This window comes from Apostichopus japonicus, chromosome 16, assembly GCF_037975245.1.
Source record: "Apostichopus japonicus isolate 1M-3 chromosome 16, ASM3797524v1, whole genome shotgun sequence".
NCBI lineage: Eukaryota > Metazoa > Echinodermata > Holothuroidea > Aspidochirotida > Stichopodidae > Apostichopus > Apostichopus japonicus.
The window spans coordinates 5847448-5872946 of NC_092576.1; the positions used below are offsets into that span (position 1 = coordinate 5847448).

A 25499-nucleotide genomic window follows, 5' to 3' on the forward strand; every position below is an offset into this window, starting at 1 on the left:
TAGAGCCATGAGCATTTAACCCTGCCTGTTAATTATTATTAATACTAGCCTATTGACTTACTACAGTACTGTATGCTATTTCGCATGGTTATTTTGTAGTGACCGAGCAGTAACAGAACAAACTAAAACACATGCAACCAACAAAGAATGACACAAGACAAGTTGACAGCTTGGATGCTGGAAGAGCTCTGGTTTGTATTATCCTCTTGTAACATCATCTCCAACATACATAACAAATTAACACTCACATAAACCAACACCCTAGTATAATACAATCCTATTGGTAGGTGGAAGACCACTGACCACTCCCACTAGGTCATTCCATCTCTCACAAACATCTACACCTGTATAACATGTGATATCACACCAGAGTGTGTGCACCTGGGTACTCTCCAATTGACCTGGCCATAACAACTTCCAAACATAACTCAACTTACAGTGTAAACAATAGACAAAATACCAACAATGCCATAGATGGCTATCCTCAGCGGACTAGACCAAACAGTGACCAGAATAGTCTAATAAATGCCAGCAAGTACAAAAGACTGGCCAAAGATAGGATAAATAAGCTAGGACCCTACAATCTCCCCCCCTACGAAAAACTTCTCTTAAGAAACATATCATTTAACTAACTTCAATTGATCAACATGAGCAATCCTTTTTTCATTTACACTACTATCCTCAATTACAAAAGTTACTGGTGATGTTCTAGCAACAACTCTGTAAGGACCTCTCCACTTAGGAGCTAACTTTGCTGAAAACTTTTTCTGCATATTTGACAATGCATGAGACCTCAGCAGAACCATATCATCAACACTAATGCTGACCTTGTTTCTTTTTTCATCATACTTGACTTTGTTCTGCATCGTCCTATGCAACATGTTCTCTCTTGCAACCGTGAACATGCTTTCCGATTCAACCTTATCAATAACTTTTAATTGTTCCCTTTGGTCTATCCATTCCCCAGGACCCCTAATCTTCCGGTTCAAGAAGAGTTCCGCTGGGGAGAACCCTGTGGAATCATGTGTAAAAGAGTTTAGGGCAAACATGAATTCCGCAATATGCTCATCCCACTCTGTATGACTCCCCTTAACAAAAGAACACAGCATTGACATGATGTTTCTGTTGACCCGTTCCACCCAATTGGCTTGAGGATGATACGGTGTTGTAAACACTCGCCTAACTCCCCATAATACCCAAATGTCAGCTACAGACTTTGACACCATCTGTGGTCCATTATCAGAGACCAAAGTGGTACATGCCCCCCAGGTACAAAACAACTGTTGCAAAATTGACGTCAAGACCTTTCCAGTTGCCCTTCTGAGTGACATTAAAAAAGAAAATCTAGAAAAGTGGTCAGTAACAACTAAGATGTAAAGATTTCCTGCTATGCTCTTCGGAAATGGGCCTAGAAGGTCCATTGCCAGGATTTCCCATGGTCTTTGACTCTTAGTGGACTCCATGTAACCCTGTGGTTTGGAATAAATTGGTTTTGACAATTGACATGTTCTGCATCTTTTGAGAAAATTCTCTACAGAGTTTTTCATACCTTTCCACCAAAATAGGTCTCGAATTTTGGAGATTGTTTTCCTTACTCCAAGATGGGGACATGTTGGGGTACAATGATAATGGGTAATAACTGTATTAATGAACTGCTCAGGTACCACCACTTTTTTGCCTTGGGTGCCAACATACTTTAGTATTTCATCTTCAAGGACATATTTCTCACTAATTTGCGAGTTGGAACCATTATCTAAAACTTTCTTTCTAATGTTCGACAGTGTTGGATCATGTTGTTGTTCCAGAATGAAACAATTCATATCTGGGAGTATACCACTTATATCGGATTCAGGTTGTACAATTTCATTTGAACTTGGCGACACTGTAATGGAGCAATTCGAGCAATAGTACTTATCTATCTCTGCAACATCCTGTTTACTAAGACCCAAACACCGCCAGTGGAACCACTCCTCACAACCCTCACATTGAATCCATGAAATCGTATCGGAAGGGTCACCTTTACAGTCTGGGTGAAAACACACATTTTGGTCATAGTTGATAGAACAAATAGCAGCTCTCGAAAGAGCATCAGGAATAAGGTTTTGGGTACCTGGTCTGTAATGAACCTTAAAGTCAAACTCCTGAAGCCTTAATGCCCATCTCACATATTTACCTTTTAATGTTTTGCTTCGCAGCAACCAAACTAAGGCCTGGTGGTCAGTAAAGACTGTACAGCTACCCGATTCCAGATACGGTCGCCACTTGTCAAATGCCCACACTACGGCTAAACATTCCAATTCAGTGGTGGAATAATTTCGCTCAGCTTTATTCAATGAACGGGAGGCAAATGCAATGATATATGGATCACCCGATGAGGATCTCTGGATAAGGGCAGCCCCCAAACCCACTCCACTGGCATCTGTATGCACTTCAAATGGTTCCTTGAAGTCTGGGATAGTCAAAGACACCGCCCTCGCCATCTCATCTTTCAACTTCTCACATGCCATCTGACATTCATCTGACCACTTCCACTGCACCCCTTTACGCCGTAACATATTTAAAGGTTCAGCGATTGTGGCATAGTTGGGCACAAACTTTGCACACCACCCACTTAGACCTAAAAATCTCTCAAGAGACTTCTTATCCGTTGGGGGTGGAAAATTTTGAACTGCCTCACATTTTGAAGGATTGAGTGACACTCCTCTATAATCAATGATATATCCCAAGAATCTAACCCGTGTATACAATATTGAACATTTCTCGGGATTCACTGTTAGACCAGCCCTTCTTAAGCACCAGAGAACCCCATGAAGATCTGCTAAGTGCTCTCTTACTGTGGGAGAGTGAAAAACAATATGATCAATATAGTAAGATGGGGTAAAAAAAAACCACAGGATAGTTGGGGTAAAAAAAAACCCACCCCCACAACAAGTCGTGAGAAATAGAAACACATTTTTGTATGGTGTATGTGAAAACCATGGTGCCCAAGTCAATTCTGACATACTTTATTGATTGTTACTATTCTTTTCCATCGGCGTACCGATACTTTTAGCGCCAATTTTTACCATAATCTAAAAATAGCAAATATTAAAGTTCTGAACACTGTCCTTTAACTTTATCCCACAAAAATATTAGAACTGATATAGAGGTTTTTGTTTCTTGGTTATGATAACAAGAGGTGTACCTACATGAATCAGTAATGTAATTACCCGCACGATCTGACATTTTTCTCGAATGACGTGGTTTTTTTTTACCCCAGGGTTTAGTGTCCGTTTGGGGTAAAAAAAGACCAGTCCTAATTTCCTCCCAAAATGGTTTATATTTACCACAGAATGTTAGAATTGCTATATGATTGACACAGGGAGTACATCTATGCTCCTCTAATTTCTACCAATATAATAATTTACATTTTTATAACTAACTGTTGCCTGTTCTTAACCTAAGTTATTGCTATGTTAGCCTAGTGTTATAGCCTAACACAATATATGTCTGCTGTATATATGGTTATCTTGTTATTTTTAGAGTCCTGAATTAATCTCTACCCTAAGTCCCAACCCCACAGCTGGATGTAATACTAATATATAGAATAAAACCCTTAAAACATGGTCAATAATGTTTTAGGGGGTATTAAACAGTCTTGATAGAATCTTGCTTAGTCTCGGAAGGTGGGGTGTGTTTCCCGGAGTTTATCGTTTGGCAATAGGTTAATTCATGCAGAACTCTATTGAAAATGCCCAAATAAAGCTTTTCTAAAGTGTGCTGAAAATATTTCTGGTGGTTTTGCACATTTTCTTTTGGTAGTATGTTGTTTTAACAGTGTGGACTTTTTTTACCCCAGCAGGGTTTTTTTTTACCCCAAAAATGACTAACAGCCGGGGTAAAAAAAAACCACCCCTTTTCTGGAATTTCTCCTTTACACATTGTGATTGAAATTTTTATTATGGCTATTTAGGAAGGTATTCCCAATTGTCAACTGACAATGCTAAAATATCTACCCAAGCATCTACCTAACGAGTTTTATGTTAAACTTTAAGGAAACGTTTTTTTTTTACCCCATCTTACTATATATGGAAAGTAACGGCGACTGAATTGATCATTTGGAGCCTGTGCAAGGACTACATCTAATAGGTTCTGAAAATTCTGACTGGCATTGCGTAAACCAAAAGGCAACCTCTTAAATTGGTACACGCCTTCTTCACAAACAAAAGCAGTTTTGTGCTGGTCGTCTGAATGGATGGCTGCCTGCCAGAATCCTGATTTCAAATCAAGAGTAGAAAAAAATTTAGAATCATGCATAGAATGCAATATACTGTCAATGGTAGGTATGGGATAGTTAGATGCCTTTGTTACAGCATTCAGGGCACGATAATCAACGGCCAACCTGTACGATTGATCCTTTTTTTCGACCATTACCACAGGACTTGACCATTCAGAAGTTGAGGGCACAATGATATCTTGTTCTAACATTTCCCTTATTTGTTCCCTAAGATTGGCCCGTTTCTTTTCAGACAACCTATAAGGGCCCCTCCTTACTGGCTTGGCATCCCTTGTTTCGATTTTGTGCTGGAGCCAATTGCAAAAACCTGGCCTATCAACAAAAACATCAGCAAATTCCTCCTTTAGTTTTGCCACTTCAGTCTCATGCCCATCCAACTTCTCAGAGACAACATGCCCATCATCATGCCCCACATTAGAAATATCTAGATCAATCCCTTTCTGGAACTCGGTAGGTAAAATATTTGGTTTTTTCACCATCCCCCCGACCCCCCTCCGTATCTCTCAACCCACACTATTGGAAATTTAATATATGGATTATGATTTTGTGACCAATACGAATTACCATTAATGTCCAATACAAGAGCAAATAGCTTAAATACATCCCTCCCCAAAAGTACCTGGCATGGAATATCAGCTACATACAGTTCAACAAGTTTGGTTTCACCTGCAATTGACATCATTGTTGACACTTTGGATGTAACTATCAGAGGAGTATCATCCAACAGAGCAAAGTGGAGTGGTTGATCCAAGGGAATGACAGTCGCTGCATCAACGAGCCGAGTATTCACTAGTGATCGTGCAGCACCACTGTCTGCGTAAGCGAAGATTTTCTTTGAATCGATAGTTGCTTCAAAATAGGCACCATCAAGTTTACACATCTGTGAGCTGAAAACCTCTTCATCTTGGCGATCAGGCTTCGCAACTTTGCATAATTCCTCCTTACGATAGGCATCAGATACTCTTACCAGACTCACACCATGTTGAAGATTTTGGCCAGGTGAAGGTCTCTTTGGGCAATAATAACTGATATGACCCCATTCATTACAAACATAACACCGAATATTTGAATTATCTTGTGTAGGTCTATTGAATCTAGGGGTATCACTCTGTCTGGGAGGATAATTCAATGTTCCTTGCTGCTGACTGTACATTGGGGATGGTCTACGAGGAGGAATACTAGCCGCAGTCCCTGGCTCCATCTGTTGTCTATTCCTTGAAGTTGCCCTTGCTATCAAAAGATTATCTGACATCTCTGTGAGTGCTTCCAAGGAGGACCATTTTTGCTCTAATAGTTTCATTCGAAGTGATTGGTCTCGCAATGAATGTATCAGTTGATTAATAACCAATTTGTCCATAATTTGGGAGAACTCGCTATCGGATAATAAACTATCAGATGGATTTAACCAACGCCTAATATAAAGTTTTAGGCGACTACCGAACTGTCTGAAGGTTTCAGTGGAAGTTTTACCAGATACACGGAATTTCTCTCCATAAGAATCTTCAGTAAGTCTATATGCAGCAAGGATAGCTGCCTTAACTGTAGTATAATTCTGTTTCTGAGCTTCACACAGAACATAAAAAGCTTGCTGAGCCTTACCCGTGAGAAAAGGTTCCAACAAAATCGGCCATCTAGTATGTACAATGGACTGACTGGTGCAGAGTCTCTCGAAGGTTGACATATAACACTCTAAATCATCTTCCGCCGAGAGCGTGTGAAATCCCTTCAAGCTGTGAGCTTCCTGAACTGGCTGATGAGACTTTCTCGGAAAATTTGAAGTTACATCCACCAAATTTGGCATCATCTGCAAGGCATCAATTCGCTCTTGTTTGGTCTTTAGAACAGTCAAATCCAAACCATTTTCCTCGCAGAGCTCCTTTATATAATCAGCCAGTAAAAATTTCAGATGTGGATATTGTTCCTTACAAGTGGATGAGGTTTGCTGAGCAGCAGATGTCATTTTGTTATCCTGATAGACACTAGTCCATATACAGAAACTAAAAAGTTTGAAAATCACTACTAATAACATAGGTAACTGCTGGTAATGGACAGCCAGTTTAAACAGACCTGAAAGAAGGGTGGTGGCTATGGACTTCCACAAAGCTAACAGTGCAAGTACCCTGCCGACTACGCCATTGTAGTGACCGAGCAGTAACAGAACAAACTAAAACACATGCAACCAACAAAGAATGACACAAGACAAGTTGACAGCTTGGATGCTGGAGGAGCTCTGGTTTGTATTATCCTCTTGTAACATCATCTCCAACATACATAACAAATTAACACTCACATAAACCAACACCCTAGTATAATACAATCCTATTGGTAGGTGGAAGACCACTGACCACTCCCACTAGGTCATTCCATCTCTCACAAACATCTACACCTGTATAACATGTGATATCACACCAGAGTGTGTGCACCTGGGTACTCTCCAATTGACCTGGCTATAACAACTTCCAAACATAACTCAACTTACAGTGTAAACAATAGACAAAATACCAACAATGCCATAGATGGCTATCCTCAGTGGACTAGACCAAACAGTGACCAGAATAGTCTAATAAATGCCAGCAAGTACAAAAGACTGGCCAAAGATAGGATAAATAAGCTAGGACCCTACAATTTCACTTACCTGGTCGTAGACTTTCATCATGAAGGACAACCTCTCGTTTCGTGACGAACGGTTAAAAGAAAGTGAATTAGTTATGATTTTAATCACGTTGACATTTTCTTCAAACGTTGTGCAACAATAAATGCATTTCTTCCGTATAAATAAACGCTACTAGCCTACCAATACTATCTAGCTGTATAGTTCTTGTACATAGGTTATGTACGACGCATTGCATTTGCACGAATTCGCGCAACTGTTAAAGCAGCATTTTGCGTTGGGTCGCTTTTTTCCACTTTTTTTACATGTGCATCGATTTTTTTTACATGTATCAATCATAAAACAGCAATCTAAGATACCATCAAAGTTTCACCCTGCCAAGAGCGTTAATTAGCGAGTAATTAACGATTTATGTCGATAAATGAGAAGAGTGTCCTCGACAAATTTCACAGTTAAAATTAATCGCATACAATTCCGCCAAACCCACTAGTTTGAATTCAACCAATCAGAGATGCAGGTTTAGTTATAAGCCGTTGCTAAAAATAGATTCAAGACTTCGCGTTGGTTGTACCAGGGAGTTGTTATGCAACTCCCTGGTACAACTGCCATATAGACTGTACACAAATCAAGCGTGGTGTTATATTACGTATCTGTCAATGAGGTTCGTAGTGTTTAAATATTCATATTATGGGCGAGGTTTATTGGGTTCCCAACGGAAGATATCTTGGAGAACAACAAAGTTGAAAGTTGCAATTTTTTCGACTTTTATGCCACCATTTGAAGTAAAATATAAATAGATTAGCTAGTTATGTATGTCTTTATGGCAAAGTGGAATCAGTGAGGTTGAGAAAAATCATAGAAAAGGACGCAAAATGCTGCTAAGGAACTATCATGGCGTCCATTGTAAACATATGACGTCGCAAATTGCCAGTTGGCCGAACTCTCTAAATATACGGCTCTGCTGTGACCAGTGTTACCAGAGTTAGCGTTTTTACACTAGATCTAGCGTTTTTAGTCATTTCTGGGTTTCTAGCGCACGTTTTTTCTAATTTTGGTAATTCTACCGTTTTTTGCCTAAAACTAGTTAAATTTACCAAAAATAGACCATTTTTCAGATTTTGTAGACAAAATTCTTACTTGGAGACCCATCCAAATTTATTTTGAGTATTTTTGCCCAATCTTCGGAATTTCCTACCAAAAATTTCCATGTTTTTTTCAAATTATCTGGGTCAGACTATCACTCAAATCAACTATTCAAAATCTATTTTGTGATCGGTGACCATTCATCCTACGAATCTATGGAACGCCAAAAGCGCATCGCATTTCGTTGCCTCGATCGATTTCGCCTCCTTCTATTTCGTTGCCTCCTTTGATTTCGTTTCCTCCTTCTATTTCGTTGCCTCCTTTGATTTCGTTGTCTCATTCTATTTCGTTGCTTCGTTCTATTTCGTTGTTTCCTTCGATTTCGCTTCTTCGTTCTATTTCGTTGCCTCCTTTGGTTTTGTTGCCTCGTTTGATATCGTTGCCTCCTTTTATTTGGTCGCCTCCTTCTAATTCGTTGCCTCCTTTGATTTCGTTGCCTCCTTTGATTTCGTTGCCTCGTTCTATTATCTACTATCGGTAACAAAAATGATTTCTTGACCAAAAGTGGCCTTAAAGTTTTAACCCCGATACGGACATCTCTAAACGCGCTGTATATACATAATGTGTAATGATCAGAAAAATGTAGGCTCCATAACTAAAGTTAATCGATTTTGAAGAAAAAAATTAAACAGTTTTCTAATCATTACACATTACGTATATACATCGCGTTTAAAGATGTCCGTATCGGGGTTAAAAATTTGAGGCCACTTTTGGTCACGAAATCATTTTTATTACCGATAGTAGAGATATACCACGTGAAAGATGAACCTGTCTACTTTAATGTGGTGCTAACCGGACATCTCAATAGGCTCCATAACTCAACTTAATCGATTTTGAAGAATAAAAAAATTAATCAATATTTTAAAACTTTTAGGCCACTTTTGGTCAAAAAATGGGCTTTGTTACCGATAGTAGGTATAACACGTGAAAGAAGAGAGTGATTCTTTGATGTGATGCTAACCGAACCTCCTAACTAGGTCGATAACTCAAATTAATCGATTTTGAAATAATAATACGTTTGGATCATAACACATTACCGCTCGTTTCGAGCTAATTTTCCCATTTGCATCCCACTCCTGTTAGGATCGAACGGTTTGTAGTCATCGAATTTCAATAAATCAAAGTGTTACTGACTGTTCTTTCATACCACGTGTAAGAGGAATAACTTAACAACGTCATTGTACCTCTCTTGACTGTTGCATATTCTCATAAATTACTTGTTTAGACATTTGAAAAAAAAAAGAGAAAAAAATGGTATAAAAATTGTCGCAATTTACGCCTTTCTCCACAAGATTTGGTAGGATCACATGTTTCAGTTCAATATGGATGCAGAAATCGTCCACCATTTAATTCCAAAATTATAACACATGAAAGAGCAACATCTTCTCTCTCATATGGTGCAATTATTGGCATTTTACAGTATGAATAGTGTTAATTATTATCGCTTTAAAACAGGTACGAAAAAGTAACAGTCTTGTTATTGTCCGCTAATTTAGGCTGCCCTTAGTGGCTGCATGCTGGGGTGCTGGGGATCCACTTTTCCGCCACAGCGTACCCAGCGCTCGTCACAGTGTACAAAAATCAGTGGACAACGGCGTGTAACGTTGATGTATACACTATTGGCTGCTGTTAGTGGCTGCTGTTAGTGGCTGCTACGTTCAAACAGGTGCTAAGCTGCTCAGTACGTGCTAGGCACTGTGATCGACCAGGTAACGTTCGCGCCGGCCGGTCGCGACCGAAGGAGAAAAAAGCTCCGCCCACCAATGCATGCCTGCAATACCTAATTAACATAACCAGGCGAATTCAATCGAGGCAACGAAATCGAACGAGGCAACGATGTAGAACGAGGCAACGAAATAGGTGGAGGCAGCAAAATAGAAGGAGGCAGCAAAATAGAACGAAGCAACGAAATAGAAGGAGGCAACGAAATAAAGGGAGGCAACGAAATAGAAGGAGGCGAAATCGATCGAGGCAACGGAATGCGATGCGCTTTTGGCGTTCCATACGAATCTGTGCTAAATTGACTCGAAACAACACGAAAGTTAGGGAAACTACCATTTAGCGTTTTCTAGGGTTTTATTTTCGCAAATCTAGCGTTTTTTCGTCAACTGTCGCTGGTAACGCTGGCTGTGACACCGTCACCGTCATAACTATCTCGTGATTTCTATCCGGTAATGCTGGTTCTAGTTTGTGAGGGCGATACTGTCTAGACCCAGTACACAAAGAGACGTAGCCTAGCTTACAACAGAATTGGATTTTTTAAAGTACGGAATTGAAGTTACTATGGGTTCACATTTGGCAACCTTGTGTTAAACACTCGTTTTTGGAAATAGATGGTAAGTTGTAGGTTAGTGTCAGTAGGCTAGCTCTAAGTTTCGTTTTTACATAGGCGTATGCTGCATTAGGTTGTAACGAAGTCATAGTAAGCTTGTGTACTCGCTAGTCTAACCGATCTACGACTGGAGTAAAGGTCTGTTGTGTATAGTCAGTATTGCGAAGTTCGGCATACTGCGAAGTTCGGACACCCTAAGAAATGCACGATTTCACCATGAAAACCTACAGGAAGAGCCAAATTTCACCAAAAAGTACGAAGCTACAGTTATTTTCTCTCCAAAATGACCCGTGTGCAAGAAATTACTTTCATATTTGTCAATAAAATGACGAAGATCTATGAAGTCTGTTATAATTACTGAAAGAGCAACTGCACCACCAATTTTATCACCAGCGCCACACTGTGGGTAGCGTGTCCGAACTTCGCAATACTCTTGCAAAGAAATACCAGTTCCACAATCACGAAGAATCTTCTTGGAAAACAACGTGAAAACAGTTTGCAGGAAAGAAAGTTTGGCCGTGTATCGTGCTATAACACAATTATCCCACCATATGAAGTATATTTTCTGGTGATTTAGACCAGAAGATTTAGTTTTGGGGTGTTTTAAGTCTTAAGTGTCCGAACTTCGAAGTCACCATGCTACTACGTGTAATTTGGTAATCCTTGTGCAGCTTTGATATGGTATGTTTATTTCATTTATATGGCTCATAAATTGGCAATATGAACAGTAGCTATGGTTGTATTATCGTGAATTTCATATGTAATTCCTCATAGCTTAGTAATAATGTTCTAGCTACTATACTTGCTGAACTTGGCTTTGAAAAGTGAAGATGCTAATTAGGGCTGTAACGGTTAAACGGTTAACCGGTTAACCGACCAAACGGCCGCCGTACATCGTATAAGTTTAACCGTTTTTGTAATGCCAATTACGCAGTCGCAACGGCGCGTCTTCACATCACTTTATTCCCGAAATAGACTGCAACATTTGCTTGCCGAAAATCACGTAACAATTGCAAACTTTATCACGCATCCATACAAAAGATTTTTAAGATTGGCGGTACGATTGAAGGGATTACCAAGCGGTATGCGACCCGTGAAGCGCCTATTGTTACCCCGTTCGACAACGTGCCGAGTCTGCATCTAATCCTTTCAAATTTATATTGTATTTAAGCAGTAAACGTTTTCTTTACTATGTTGTAATTTCAGTTCAGTGTTACCTCTAAGGTGCGGGATTCCATTCAACAGACTCAGTAATCCCACAAAGAAAACATTTGTCTGCTGGAAATCCCCGCATCGTTTTCTTGCATTCGCGATAAGTTTATACTCAATGCACAACGTATACACTTGACTGTAAAAAAAACTCTGAGAATCAGTAGAGAAATAACCAATTGTGTACGAAAAGTAAGTTGGTACACCTTTCAAATTTTACGAAAGATCGAGCAAAAAACTTTCGAAAAATTCACGCGAAACTGGCATATTGTGCTAAATGCAACTAATGTCATGTAAACAAGGCTCTAGTACACCCAATTATGAATAAAACGTAAGAACACATCTGGTGTCAAGCGGCGAAAAAGTATTTTCTAGAATTTCCAAAATTACCCAGAAAATAATATCCTACCATAGTTTAGTGCATAGCAAATAGCCTAACCACCTCATCGGTTACGGATCTCACGTAACTACAAAAACACAACTAATTGTATATTGCGAAGTTTACGTTTTCTACAAGAACATGGAAACAATATTAAGCATTTAGTTCATCATGCCAAATGGCCTTAAACATGTGATTACAAGGTTTACTTTCATGTTTCATGTGGAATAGATTGTCTTGTTCATGCGGAGGAGTCAGTTGCCTGTTTTACTTACCTAGCTGTTACGGGGATCATATTTTACCTACTTTTCTTTAACGTCTAAGATAATAATTCTCATGCTTAACCGAACCTTTACTGACTGACATTATTAATTCTAGACCATGAAACGTTCCTTGGCAACATGCCAAAAAATTGTTAACAACAGGTGTTATCTACAGGGGATGAGCTCACAGTTGTTTGGCAACCGGGTACCTTGGAAAATGTAGCCTACCGTAGTTGTAGTATAGTGCAAGCTATTGTTAGGCAGTCTAGGAATGGGGCTTTGCCGAACGTTGTTCCATAAAATCGCATGTTTTTTTAAGTTAAACTTTTTAATGATTGAAAGACAGATAGATCTCTTTTCATTTTATAAAAAAATATGGCTACTCTAACTTGTCATTTCAAAATTTTCATCAGTTTCGTAACAATTTAAATGAAAAAAGTTGTCAGTATTTTGCATCCACAGCTGCGAATATTTTATCGCCAGACGCGCCAAATTTTCCGGGGCGTTAACCCCTGGACCCCCACAAGGGGTTCCACCACATGACCCCACCGGGGGACTACCCCACGTCATTATGCTACGCGTGCTAAATGTTTGCTGCGCGAACTCCGGCGGAAAATCGACAGGGTGTTCGCGGGAAATTTTACAATGTTTTCCACACTTCCCCCCTACCCTCTGCCTACCCCGCCACAATGCACAAATTCAATATATCTGTGACCCATTGTTGTACTTGTAATTGCGTAGGCCTAGCCCTATTACCGTACACTTCTGTAGTAATCGCTTCCTAACAACCGACTTTCCTAACCTTGGCCTAGCTGGTGAAAGCCTTGTAGTCTAACACTACATATGATCGCGAACTTCAATACACAATGCCAGGCCTAGTAATATTAGGCTTATAACTGCCATACAATGCCTGCGCTATTACAGTAGGGGCTACGCAATTAACGAAGAAATATTTGCTTCAAATATCTCTGTAACAGTTACCGATGAACTGAAAGAGAAACAAAAATATGTTTAAAACTTCATGAAAACGCGCGATTCGTCTTTTTCAATGCAACGATCGTCAAAACTAAGCAAATACAACCAAATTCTTGACATACTCGTTACGAAAAAACGATACTTGCAGCGCTATTTTGAGAATGAACTTCCGCATCAAAAGTGGTGGCGCTCTTTCGGAATTATAATCTGAGCTATATAACTCTGATTTTCGGCTCTTATTTTGAGGCAACAACACGGGTTACGTTTAAACGTTAACCGTTCGGTTAATAGAAACGGTTAACCGGTTAGTGAATTAACCGGAATGACACAGCCCTAATGCTAATACAATTTATGACCTGATTTGGTACCATTTGCACTCAAATGAATGGCCGTACTGAAATTTGATGTTCAACAGTGTTTTGCTTTATAGTAAATTTGTAGAGATTAAGTCCATTTCTCTCTAGTTTCCACCATTCAACCCTTTGAAGTGTGTTGCATACCAGTACATTCATGTCATAGTAATTAATTAGTGACATGTGCAGTACTTACCAGTAGACACATACCTTGCATATTCTATTTCTAGTATATAGTGTCATTGTTACTTACCTGTTAGTAAATACCTAAAAAGTCTTATGTAAGTGTTTTAGGTACTGTTTTCTTTATAGTTGTTTCTGGGGTGGACCTTCCTGCATTTAAAGAAATACTATGTCTTGATTGGATACTGTTTTGTTCAGGGGCGGGATTTGAGTTGTGAATGTGGGGGGGCAAACCTGCCATCAAGACTATCTAAGTGGAGCGCCACCATCGGTTGGCGCGGAGCGTACAAGAAATTTTTTGGCTTTTCAAACCCTCCAGATGGCCGGAAACGGGACTTCCCGAGTGCTCTAAGCTGCATGTACCCATCCTTGAAATATGGATCTCATGTCTGCAATTGTATCTAGATAGTTAATTATCATTTAAATATTTGAAGAGGATTGATAGTATAACATATGGTCAGATGGTGATGTACAACTTTTGTTATACCTCACTATCTAAGCGGAGCGCCATCATCGGTTGGCAAGGAGTGTCGAAATTTAAGCAAAAAGGAAATCCTAGATCAGCAAATATGACACCTCTGGTAACAATAAATCACATCTAGACAGTTCTTTCCCCCTAAAATTATTAGTATATTGTGCATTGGACCGATCAGGAATACAGTATGTTCAGCACCCACTTCGAAATTCTTCCCGCGGTCCCCACTTCTTGGAGCACTTGGCAAATATTGGGGGCTGAACATACCTTCACCCCCCCCCCCCACTTTTATGCAAAACCAAACGTGTTTCATTCATCATCGAGAATAGATCCGAAAACGGAACTCGAAGCCACACATTATTTTATCGGCCCTACCGAAACTGCCGAGTGCTGTATACTGTAACAATGTATTTAATGTGTTGCTGTGTTAGTGCCAATTTGTAATTTACATTATTCGATTTGCATGCATCATTCCAGGATTTCGAGCAGTAAAGAAATTACATCGGCATTGCCATTGCATATTGTTGAATGACACGGGGGGGGGGGGGGATGTCATGTGTCAGTATATTGAATTTAATTATTGATATACCCAATATGCAAATTTGGCTTTCGTAAATCGTTTCTCAATTCAAATCTCAATCTCAAATCAATTCCTGACGCTAGCACTGTAGCACATTCCGCGGATTCATCACATGCAGAATTGAATCACTAGTTTGTTAGCTCCAGGATTCGTAACCTGTGCTGCGAACCATGTGCTAGCTCTAGCTCCTGTTATTCTGCATGCTTCATGCTACTATGTTAATCACATATTCGACTTAGATTCGAATCAAATAGGCCTATTTTGATAGAGCTGTTGTGGGGGAATAATTTCGATTCGGGTTGTGCACATTTGTCTGCAAAAACGACAAAAAAAAGCAAGTAAGGTCTGGGAAAAAGTGGGGGGGGCAAATGCCCCCTCTTGCGCCCCCCGTAATCCGGCCCATGGTTTTGTATTATCATTTTGATTGGTTGAAACACTGATGACCAGCCAGGGTCAGACTGGTCATCAGTGCATATCTGTTGACTTAGTAAGGACAAAAAGCTTGTTGGGTCATTCCGTGTCAAATCACGGATGGCTGTTGCTGCACCCTCTCCAAAAATTCCCAAATTTTTTGTATGATTGGACCACCATGACATAAGCATATTCTGAAAATTTCAGTTGCATTGCTTTATAATTGGCCAATTTATCACTCTTTGAAATTCCGCAATTTATCGCCACCATGGCATTTTGGCATTTTCTTGACTTTTGAGGTCTCATTTCTCAGCAATTAAACATTCTACTACCTTTCTATTACAGATGCCTATAGAGTCTATCCCATAGAACAAGAAAAGAAAAAATTAGGCTACAAAAATATTGTCTCGTGGAGTTAGGTCATCTTAAAAGTGTCAAAATATTCGATTTTTGTACTTTTTACTAAAAAATGTGCTATTTTTATTGATGAATTGCTCCTAAACCATTGCTTCAGGGTACTTGATTCTTTCAGAGGTTATTATCTCTAGTACAAACATTACAAAATAATGATGACAATGCTTTCCTATAATATGTTTGCAAGTTGTGCAACTCTAAAGTTGCTATTTCATGCTGCGATTCAGCATGAGGTAGGGGTTTTGGTGCCAATTGTTGGTTCCTTGCTTAAAGCAGAGGAACCTATGTATTCAGGTTGGCGTGTGTGTGTATGTGTGTGTGTGTGTGTATGTGTATGTGACGCTTGGCTTGTGTACACGATATCTCAATAAGGAAATGATGTATCATGATGAAACTTGTTGGGTGGATAGCCCATAGTAAGAGGAAGATCCCTATTGTTTTTGGTGCCCGCAAAGGTCACCAAAGGTCAGTTAGATGCCAAAAACCAATATATTAAAAACAGCAATAACTCCCATTGACAGGGTCCGACATGGTTGATATTTTGGGAGTAGTTGTGAATGGGGTAAGGCATCGTTTCCAAACATAACGGTTATGTGATCGAAGGTCAACAAAGGTCAATGAATGATAAAAAACTAGTATTTTTGCGATAACTTGAGAACGAAATGTCCGTTAGGGTTGGGAGTTGCTTCAATGTAATCCAATTGTCGACCCGCACCTGGGTGACCCTTGACCTCAATTTGACCTTTGGTGACCTTTACGTGTTTTGGGGGATTTTTACAGTTTTGATGCTATTTTCAGATGTCAAAGGTACCTTCTGAACATAAATGTCAATAGGTTGACCCCGTGTGACCTTTATGTGCGAAGTTATATGGGGTCAAAGTTTTTCGGTCGGAGTTAGGATGGTTGTACAGACTTGTCGTTTTGTTTTTTGGAATCAGGAGATTAAACTACATCTGAAACCAAGGTCAAAAGTCACATTAGAAAAAATGTGCTTATTTTGGGAGGAAACGAGCAAAAAAGAAAATGTTTGGTTTTGATGCTAGATTTGGATACCAAAGGTACCTTCCGATCAAAAATGTCAATGGGTTGACATTCGTGTGACCTTCGTGTGCGAAGTTATATGAGGTCAAAGTTAATTTTCAGACATTTAATGCAATAACTCCCAGTTCCAAGGTGTGACGTGGTTGATATTTTTGGACAAGTTGCAAATGGTATAGGGGAATATTTTCAAACTTAACGGTCATGTGATCCGAGGTCAGCAAAGGTCAATTAATGTTAAAAAACTAGTATTTTGGGAGGAGAAAATGGGCAAAGAAAAAAATGTTTGAATTTGTATAGTTTGATGCTCTATTTAGGTCTCACCGATCAAAAATGTCAATAAGTTGACCCAAGGTGACCTTTGTATGTTAAGTTATATGAGGTCAAAGTTAATTTTCAGACATTTAGTGTAATAACTCCCAGTGCCAAGGTATTACACGCTTGATATTTTGGGACAAGTTGCAAATGGTATAGGGGAATATTTTCAAACGGAACGGTCTTGTGATCCGAGGTCACTAAAGGTCAATTAATGATAAAAAACTAGTATTTTTGCGATAACTTGAGAACAAATTGTCCGTTAGGGTTGGGAGTTGCTTCAATGTAATCCAATTGTCGACCCGCATGTGGGTGACCCTTGACCTTAATTTGACCTCTGGTGACCTCTGGTGACCTTTTTGTGTTTTGTGGATTTTTACATTTTCGATGCTATTTTCAGATGTTAAAGGTACCTTCTGATCATAAATGTCAATGGGTTGACCCCCGTGTGACCTTCGTGTGTGAAGTTATACGAGGTCAAAGTTAATTTTCAGACATTTAGTGCAATAACTCCCGGTTCCAAGGTGTGACACGGTTGATATTTTTGGAGTAGTTGCAAATGGTATAGGTTAATATTTTCAAACTTAACAGTCATGTGATCCAAGGTCACCAAAGGTCAATTAATGATAAAAAACTAGTATTTTTGCGATAACTTGAGAACGAATTGTCAGTTAGGGTTGGGTGTTGCTTCTACGTAATCCAACTGTCCACCCACATCTGGGTGACCCTTGACCTCAATTTGACCTCTGGTGACCTTTTGTGTTTTGGGGATTTTTACAGTTTCGATGCTATTTTCAGATGTTAAAGGTACCTTCTGATCATAAATGTCAATAGGTTGACCCCTGGATGAGCTTTTTGTGTGAAGTTATAGAAGGTCAAAGTTAATTTTCAGACATTTCATGCAATAACTCCCAGTGCCAAGGTGTGACAAGGTTGGTTTTTTTTGGACAAGTTGCGAATGGTATAGGGGAATATTTTCAAACTTAGCGGTCGTGTGATCCAAGGTCACCAAAGGTCAGCTAATGTTAAAAAACTAGTATTTTGGGGGGAGAAAATGGGCAAAGAAAACATGTTTGAATTTTTACAGTTTTGATGCTCTGTTTAGGTCTCACCGATCAAAAATGTCAATTGGTTGACCTACGGGTGACCTTTGTGTGTGAAGTTATGTATACAAGTTCAAAGTTAATTTTCAGACATTTAATGCAATTAAATCCCAATGCCAAGGTGTGACACGGTTGATAATTTGGGACAAGTTGTGAATGGGGTGGTGGAACATTTTCAAACTTAAAGGTCATGTCATCTGTGGTCACTAATGTTATCATATCTGTTGACCCGCTTGTACAGTAGGTGACCTTATACTTCTTACATTTTCGACGCCATATTTAGATCTCAAAAGTGCCTTTTGATCAAAAATCCGATCACATTTTGTGATTACAAAAGTGTTGGCTATAGTGTTGGTTACTTTATGCGTACATGTAGGACCACAATTACTTGGACTATTTGAGCCCAATCTTGCTTGATATTATGGGTATTGTCATATACCCCAAGCAAGGAACCACAGTGCCCTTGGGCTCTTGTTTTTTTCAACCTGACCCATTTTAACTATACAGTTGTCAAAGACGACAGATTTTGCACTTCGTAGCAACTTTAGAATCTCATAAATGTATCATCGAAAAAGCTAGAACCCCGAAATTTAGTTTATAGTAAGAACTTTATACTCTATACAAGTAAAGTACCGGTAAGTGAAATTATTTGGCTACTACAAGCATTCAACGTACTGAATCGCAGCATAATATACCATCTTCGGAGTTAAATAACTTAATAGTGTAATGTCACAAGAAATCTTTGTGAGCGTGTGTTTATTTTGACTGGGTCAGTTACAAAAACCTCTAAAAACACTCAAGTATCCTGAAGTAATATCATAGGAGAACTTTATCACCAACAATGGCACTTTTTTTTAAGAAAAGAATACAAAAATTTGGATTTATTGGCATTTTTAAGTTGAACTCCACAATACAATGTTAAAACAACATACAGTTTGCATTACTGTTTGTATGGATTAAGTTCTACCGGTTTTTATAATGGGAGGTTCAATTGCTTAGAAAAATTAAGAAAATTCCACTTGGCCAGCAACATTTTCTTATGCAAAATTTCAAAAGAACAAATATTAAAGCATTACAACTGATTATTTATTTCTAATTTCACGGTGCTTTAATCAAACAAGGATGATGTTATTTTAGGATAGGGGTCAACTATTAACTTCTCTATCAATCTGCTCATTTCGCATGAAATGACCGTTCTGTTCAATATGTCAGAACAATTGATTTAACCTTGATACATATGATATATACTAATTACTTTAAAATCCTGCTTTTAAACCCTTTTCTTTGGCAATCCACGTCGAGAAGTGGCAATCCGCCACTCACATTTTCTATGAGCATTAATTTCTGGATTTCACTTATTTGATTTTATTATATTTCCTTGTAAATTAACTGGAGGTTAGTGAAAAACAGCACCAAAGAAAAACATACAAAAACAAGTGATTACAGTGATATGGAGGATATGAAGTGTCAAATTCTATCAAAGAAAAGGTTCTCTTGCTACCTTGCTCGTGACTTACTATAAAAATGGTCGACCTACATAAGTGGGAAGCAACGGTTGTCCTATCGTTGGTGTGTGACAAGACTGGAGGGCGGGGATGGGAGAGCGTAGCACCCAAACCACAAAGTCCATTGGGGGTAAATGTTTGTCTTTAATAGACCCCTCCTCCGGGAACAAGACACTCAAAGAAAATAAGTCAAAAGTATTGTAAAGCACTACATTGCCTTAAGACCTAACGTATGTAGTTAAGGGTTCAATCCCCTAGCCCAAAAATCGAAGGATCCCTCCTTCCCCACCATCATCTCTGAGTCTAATGCCTGTCTCTGTTCTGCACATCTGCATGTCCATCAATATGTCCTTGTATGGTGTATGTCTTTGTAGTGTTACATAGCAAGTATAACGTAAATGGGTTTGATTTATCATTATTTTTTGTAATAAAAACCAACAAGTAATCTCATCTGTAGATTATAGATTGGAAATCATCTTATATTATTCCACAGCAATCCGTGCCCATTCTGAATACCAGGCCTGATATCCATTCTTTGATGATGTCCCACGTTCCAATTTATGTCAGGAATTCAATTAAATGTGTTTTTGGTTCCTTGCTGAAAGCAAAGGAACCTATGTATTCAGGTTGGCGTGTGTGTGTGTGTGTGTGTGCGTGTGTGTGTGTGTGTGTGACGCTTAAGCTTGTATGCACGATAACTCAACAAGGGATTGACTGATCATGATCAAACTTGGTGGGTGGGTGGTCCATAGTGAGTAGATGAACCCTATTGTTTTTGGTGCCCACAAAGGTCACCAAAGGTCAGTTATGGTCCAAAAACCCAAAATACTAAAACTACAATAACTCCCAGTGCCAATGTGCGACAAGGTTGATATTTTGGGACAAGTTGTGAACTGGTTAGGGCAATATTTTGAAACTTAACGGTCATGTGATCTGAGGTCACCAAAGGTCAATTAATGTCAAAAAACTAGTATTTTTGCGATAACTTGAGAACGAATTGTCCGTTAGGGTTGGGAGTTGCTTCAGTGTAATCCAATTGTCGACCCACATCTGGGTGACCCTTGACCTCAATTTGACCTCTGGTGACCTTTTCATGTTTTGGGGATTTTTACAGTTTCGATGCTATTTTCAGATGTCAAAGGTACCTTCCGATCATAAATATTGATAGGTTGACCCCCGTGTGACCTTTGTGTGCGAACTTATATGGGGTCAAAGTTTTCGGTCAGAGTTAGGATGGCTGTACAGACTTATCGTGTTGATTTTTGGAATCAGCAGATCAAACTACATTTGAAACCAAGGTCAAAAGGTCAAAGGTCACATTAGAAAAAATGTGCTTAGTTTGGGAGAAAACGGGCGAAAAAGAAAATGTTTGGTTTTGATGCTAGATTTGGATATCAAAGGTACCTTCCGATCAAAAATGTCAATGGGTTGACACCCGGGTGACCTTTGTGTGTAAAGTTATACAAGGTCAAAGTTAATTTTCAGACATTTAATGCAATAACTCCCAGGGCCAAGGTGTAACAAGGTTGATATTTTGGGACAAGTTGCAAAGGGTATAGAGGAATATTTTCAAACCTAACGGTCATGTGATCCGAGGTCATCAAAGGTCAATTAATGTTAAAAAACTAGTATTTTCGGTGAGAAAATGGGCAAAGAAAAAAATGTTTGAATTCTTACAGTTTTGATGCTATATTCACGTCTCAACAATCAAAAATGTCAATAGGTTTACCCCAGGTGACCTTTGTGTGTGAAGTTTTATGAGGTCAAAGTAAATTTTCAGACATTTAGTGCAATAATTCCCAGTTCCAAGGTGTGACACGGTTGATATTTTGGGACAAGTTGCAAATGGTATAGGGGAATATTTTCAAACCTTAACGGTCATGTGATCCGAGGTCACCAAAGGTCAATTAATGATAAAAAACTAGTATTTTTGCGATAACTTGAGAACGAATTGTCCGTTAGGGTTGGGAGTTGCTTCAATTTAATCCAATTGTCGACCCACATCTGGGTGACCCTTGACCTCAATTTGACCTCTGGTGACCTTTTCATGTTTTGGGGATTTTTACAGTTTCGATGCTATTTTCAGATGTCAAAGGTACCTTCTGATCATAAATGTCAATGGGTTGACCCCGTGTGACCTTCGTGTGCGGAGTTATACGAGGTCAAAGTTAATTTTCAGACATTTAATGCAATAACTCTCAGTTCCAAGGTGTGACATGGTTGATATTTTGGGACAAGTTGCAAATGGTATAGGGGAATATTTTCAAACTTAACGGTCATGTGATCCGAGGTCACCAAAGGTCAATTAATGATAAAAAACTAATATTTTTGTGATAACTTGAGAATGAACTGTCCGTTAAGGTTGGGAGTTGCTTCAATGTAATCCATTTGTCAACCCGCAGCTGGGTGACCCTCGACCTCAATTTGACCTCTGGTGACCTTTTCGTGTTTGGGGATTTTTACAGTTTCGATGCTATTTTCAGATGTCAAAGGTGCCTTCCGATCATAAATGTCAATAGGTTGACCCCAATGTGACCTTCGTGTGCGAAGTTATACGAGTTCAAAGTTAAATAATATTAATGAGGTCACGGGTCAAACGTGAAAAACTCCCAAGTTGCAATAACTTAGCTACTATTTATTGGAATTTTGTCAAACTTGGTATGATGATATTGGTAGATAGTCTCCAAACACTGATGTGTGTTGCAATTGATATCATGCATGTTTATAAGGGGGGGGGGGGGTAGCATTATTTCGTTATGAAAAGTTTGTATGCACAATAACTCAACAAGGGAATGACCAATCATTACCATACTTGGTGAGTGGGTGGCCCATAGTAAGTAGATTATCCCTGTTGATGTTGGTGCTCATTTCATGAATATTAATGAGGTCATGGGGTCAAACGTGAAATACTCCAAATTGCAATTACTTGGCTACTATTACTAGTCAGAATTTCATCAAACTTGGTATGATGATAATAGTAGATAGTCTTCACACACTGATGTGTGTTGCAATTGATATCAGGGCTTAGCATTACTTTGGCAACAAAAGTTTGTGAGCATAAATTACTGTTGTTGTATTAGGGCTTTGTTAGAAATTTCCCTATGAATAGAACTAATGAACAGCAGCAAGGAACCATGAAATGTTTTCATTCTGGTTTTTTTCTTTCTCAGATGTCTACAACAAACCTTTTTGTGATCCCTGCTATCCTTTGGTGCATTTTAAGTGGTAAGATCCAGTACCGGGTACCGGATTCATCTTGGAGACTGGGGGGGGGGGGACTGCGGTGGGTTATATATGTATGGGAGAAGGAAGATTACATGTTATCATAAAGATACAAGAAGTGAAATAAAATACCTGCACTCCAGTATTAAGACTTCCTCTGTCTGGAGAAGTACTAACTCAATCACATCACATGCATACGCCCAGCATTGGGAGGATGGAATTGTCAGGTAAGGGTTGGGGGTGGTGACCTTTGTAAATGTGGTGAATGTGTCTGGCAAACTGATGAAAATGCAATGTGGAGGATGCTTTTCTGTTTGGGTAAGGATGCCAATGGAATGGTATTTTTAAAATTGTAGTTGAATGCAAGGCAAAATTCATTACAATTTCATATGATGGTTCTATGTTCCTTAGAATTAACAATTTAAATACATTTTGGACTGGAGAATGGAACTCGGTCTAAGAGAAAAATATACTACAACTTTCATTTGATAAGAAACAAGATAAACGTCTTTTTTCTTCAATTACAGGCACGGTTGTCTCATCAGATAAGTGCCAGACTCCGCAATATCTGCAATTGGGAAAGAAAGGTAAGATATCCTGCAACTTTCCTGGTGGTTTATATGGAACAGTTTGGTACAACTCGTCCAATTTGACTAGCGAAGATCGACAATTAATTTGCCACAGAGAAGGTATTGTATTTGGACCCGGATACGAGTCGGGAGAATACAGTGTTCAACCTGATGGATCTCTTGTTATCAACAAAGTTTCCACCAAACATAATACTTCTTTCGGTGTATTGACATTGGCAACTACAGAAGATGATCCAATCGTTGAATATGTCCGTGTAGTTGTCTACGGTAAGTCGATTTCTTTGATAACAACATGCATATCTGTCGAAACATTGGAGCGAAGAGGTAGAGCACAATGCAACGTGGAATCCACAGAAAAAAAAAAAATAAGAGGTTCAACATTTCGACTGGCGCTTGATAGAGCCCGACGAAACACGTCATAAGCATAACTCAGGTAGATTCCTTCCATAAGTTTTAGATACGCGCCTGTTCGTTAGATCTCCGAACCCTTTTCTGTACATTTCTCTAGCTCATGTAAATATTTTCAACCTCAAGTTATCCTCCAATAAGAGAACAATCGAGCCAATGACCAATTTTACGCCTATTGTTTGGAGATTTCTTCTCAGAAATCGTTCGCGTTTATCACGAATAAAAGCTTGGTAAAGGATTCCTTGATGATCATCACATTCTCCTATCATATCTCGTTATCATGTTTCAGACATTGCCTTCCTAGTTTAGCTGACAATAAAAGAAGTCAATCGGGGATTTGTTCATTCATCAGTCTATCCATTTATTCATCTACTCACTCACTCATATGTTTATAATGCAAACGATGAAAAAAGAGACCGGGGACTGCGGTGGGTTATACAGTATATGTAAGGGAGAAGGAAGGGTTACAGGTTTACATAAAGATACAAGAAGTAAAGTGAAAGACCTGCCTTCCGGTATTAAGACTTCCTATATGTCTGGTGAAGTACTTACTCAATCACATCACATGCATACGCCCAGCATTGGGAGGGAAGAATTGTAAGGTATGGGTTAGGGGTGGTGACCTTTGTAAATGGGGTGAATGTGTCTGGCAAACTGATGGAAATGCAATGTGGAGGATGCTATTCTGTTTGGGTAAGGATGCCAATGGAATGGTATTTTTAAATTGTAGTTGAATGCAAGGCAAAATTTATTACAATTTCATATGATGGTTCTATGTCCCTTAGACTTAACAATTTATACATTTTGGACTGGAGAATGGAACTCGGTCTAAGGGAAAAATATACTACAACTTTCATTTGATATGAAACAAGATAAACGTCTTTTTTCTTCAATTACAGGCACGGTTGTCTCATCAGATAAGTGCCAGACTCCGCAATATCTGCAATTGGGAAAGAAAGGTATAATATCATGCAACTTTCCTGGTGATTTATATGGAACAGTTTGGTACAACTCGTCCAATTTGACTAGCGAAGATCGACAATTAATTTCCAACATAGAAAGTTTTGTATTTGGACCCGGATACGAGTCCGGAGAATACCGTGTTCAACCTGATGGATCTCTTATAATCAACAAAGTTTCCACCAAACATAATACTTCTTTCAGTGTATCGACATTGGCGACTACAGAAGATGATCCAATCGTTGAATATGTCCGTGTAGTTGTCTACGGTAAGTCGTTTTCTTTGATAACAACATGCATATCTGTCGAAACACTGAACCGAGTTCAGAGTTTGGAACGAAGAGGTAGAGCACAATGCAACGTTGAATACACAGAAAAAAAAAAATAAGAGGTTCAACATTTCGACTGGCGCTTGATAGAGCCCGACGAAACACGTCATAAGCATAACTCAGGTAGATTCCTTCCATAAGTTTTAGATACGCGCCTGTTCGTTAGATCTCCGAACCCTTTTCTGTACATCTCTCTAGCTCATGTAAATATTCAACCTCAAGTCATCCTCCGATAAGAGAACAATCCAGCCAATGACCAATTTTACCCCTACTATTTGGAGATTTCTTCTCAGAAATCGTTTGCGTTTATAACGAATAAAAGCTTGGTAAATCACATGCATATGCCCAGCATTGGGAGGGACTAATTGTCAGGTATGGGTTAGGGGTGGTGACCTTTGTAAATGGGGTGAATGTGTCTGGCAAAC

General features: G+C 39.1%; 1 protein-coding gene across 1 annotated transcript in view; it reads left to right on the forward strand.

Moving 5' to 3' along the window:
• The window catches only part of LOC139983225 (uncharacterized), a 99607-nt gene that overhangs the window by 12509 nt on the left and 61599 nt on the right, over window positions 1-25499 (forward strand). Inside the window, exons 3-5 of the mRNA XM_071996630.1 lie at window positions 22736-22790; window positions 23315-23644; window positions 24685-25014. Of these exons, the coding sequence (XP_071852731.1) occupies window positions 22736-22790; window positions 23315-23644; window positions 24685-25014 (715 nt within the window). The remainder of the gene's footprint in view (window positions 1-22735; window positions 22791-23314; window positions 23645-24684; window positions 25015-25499) is intronic.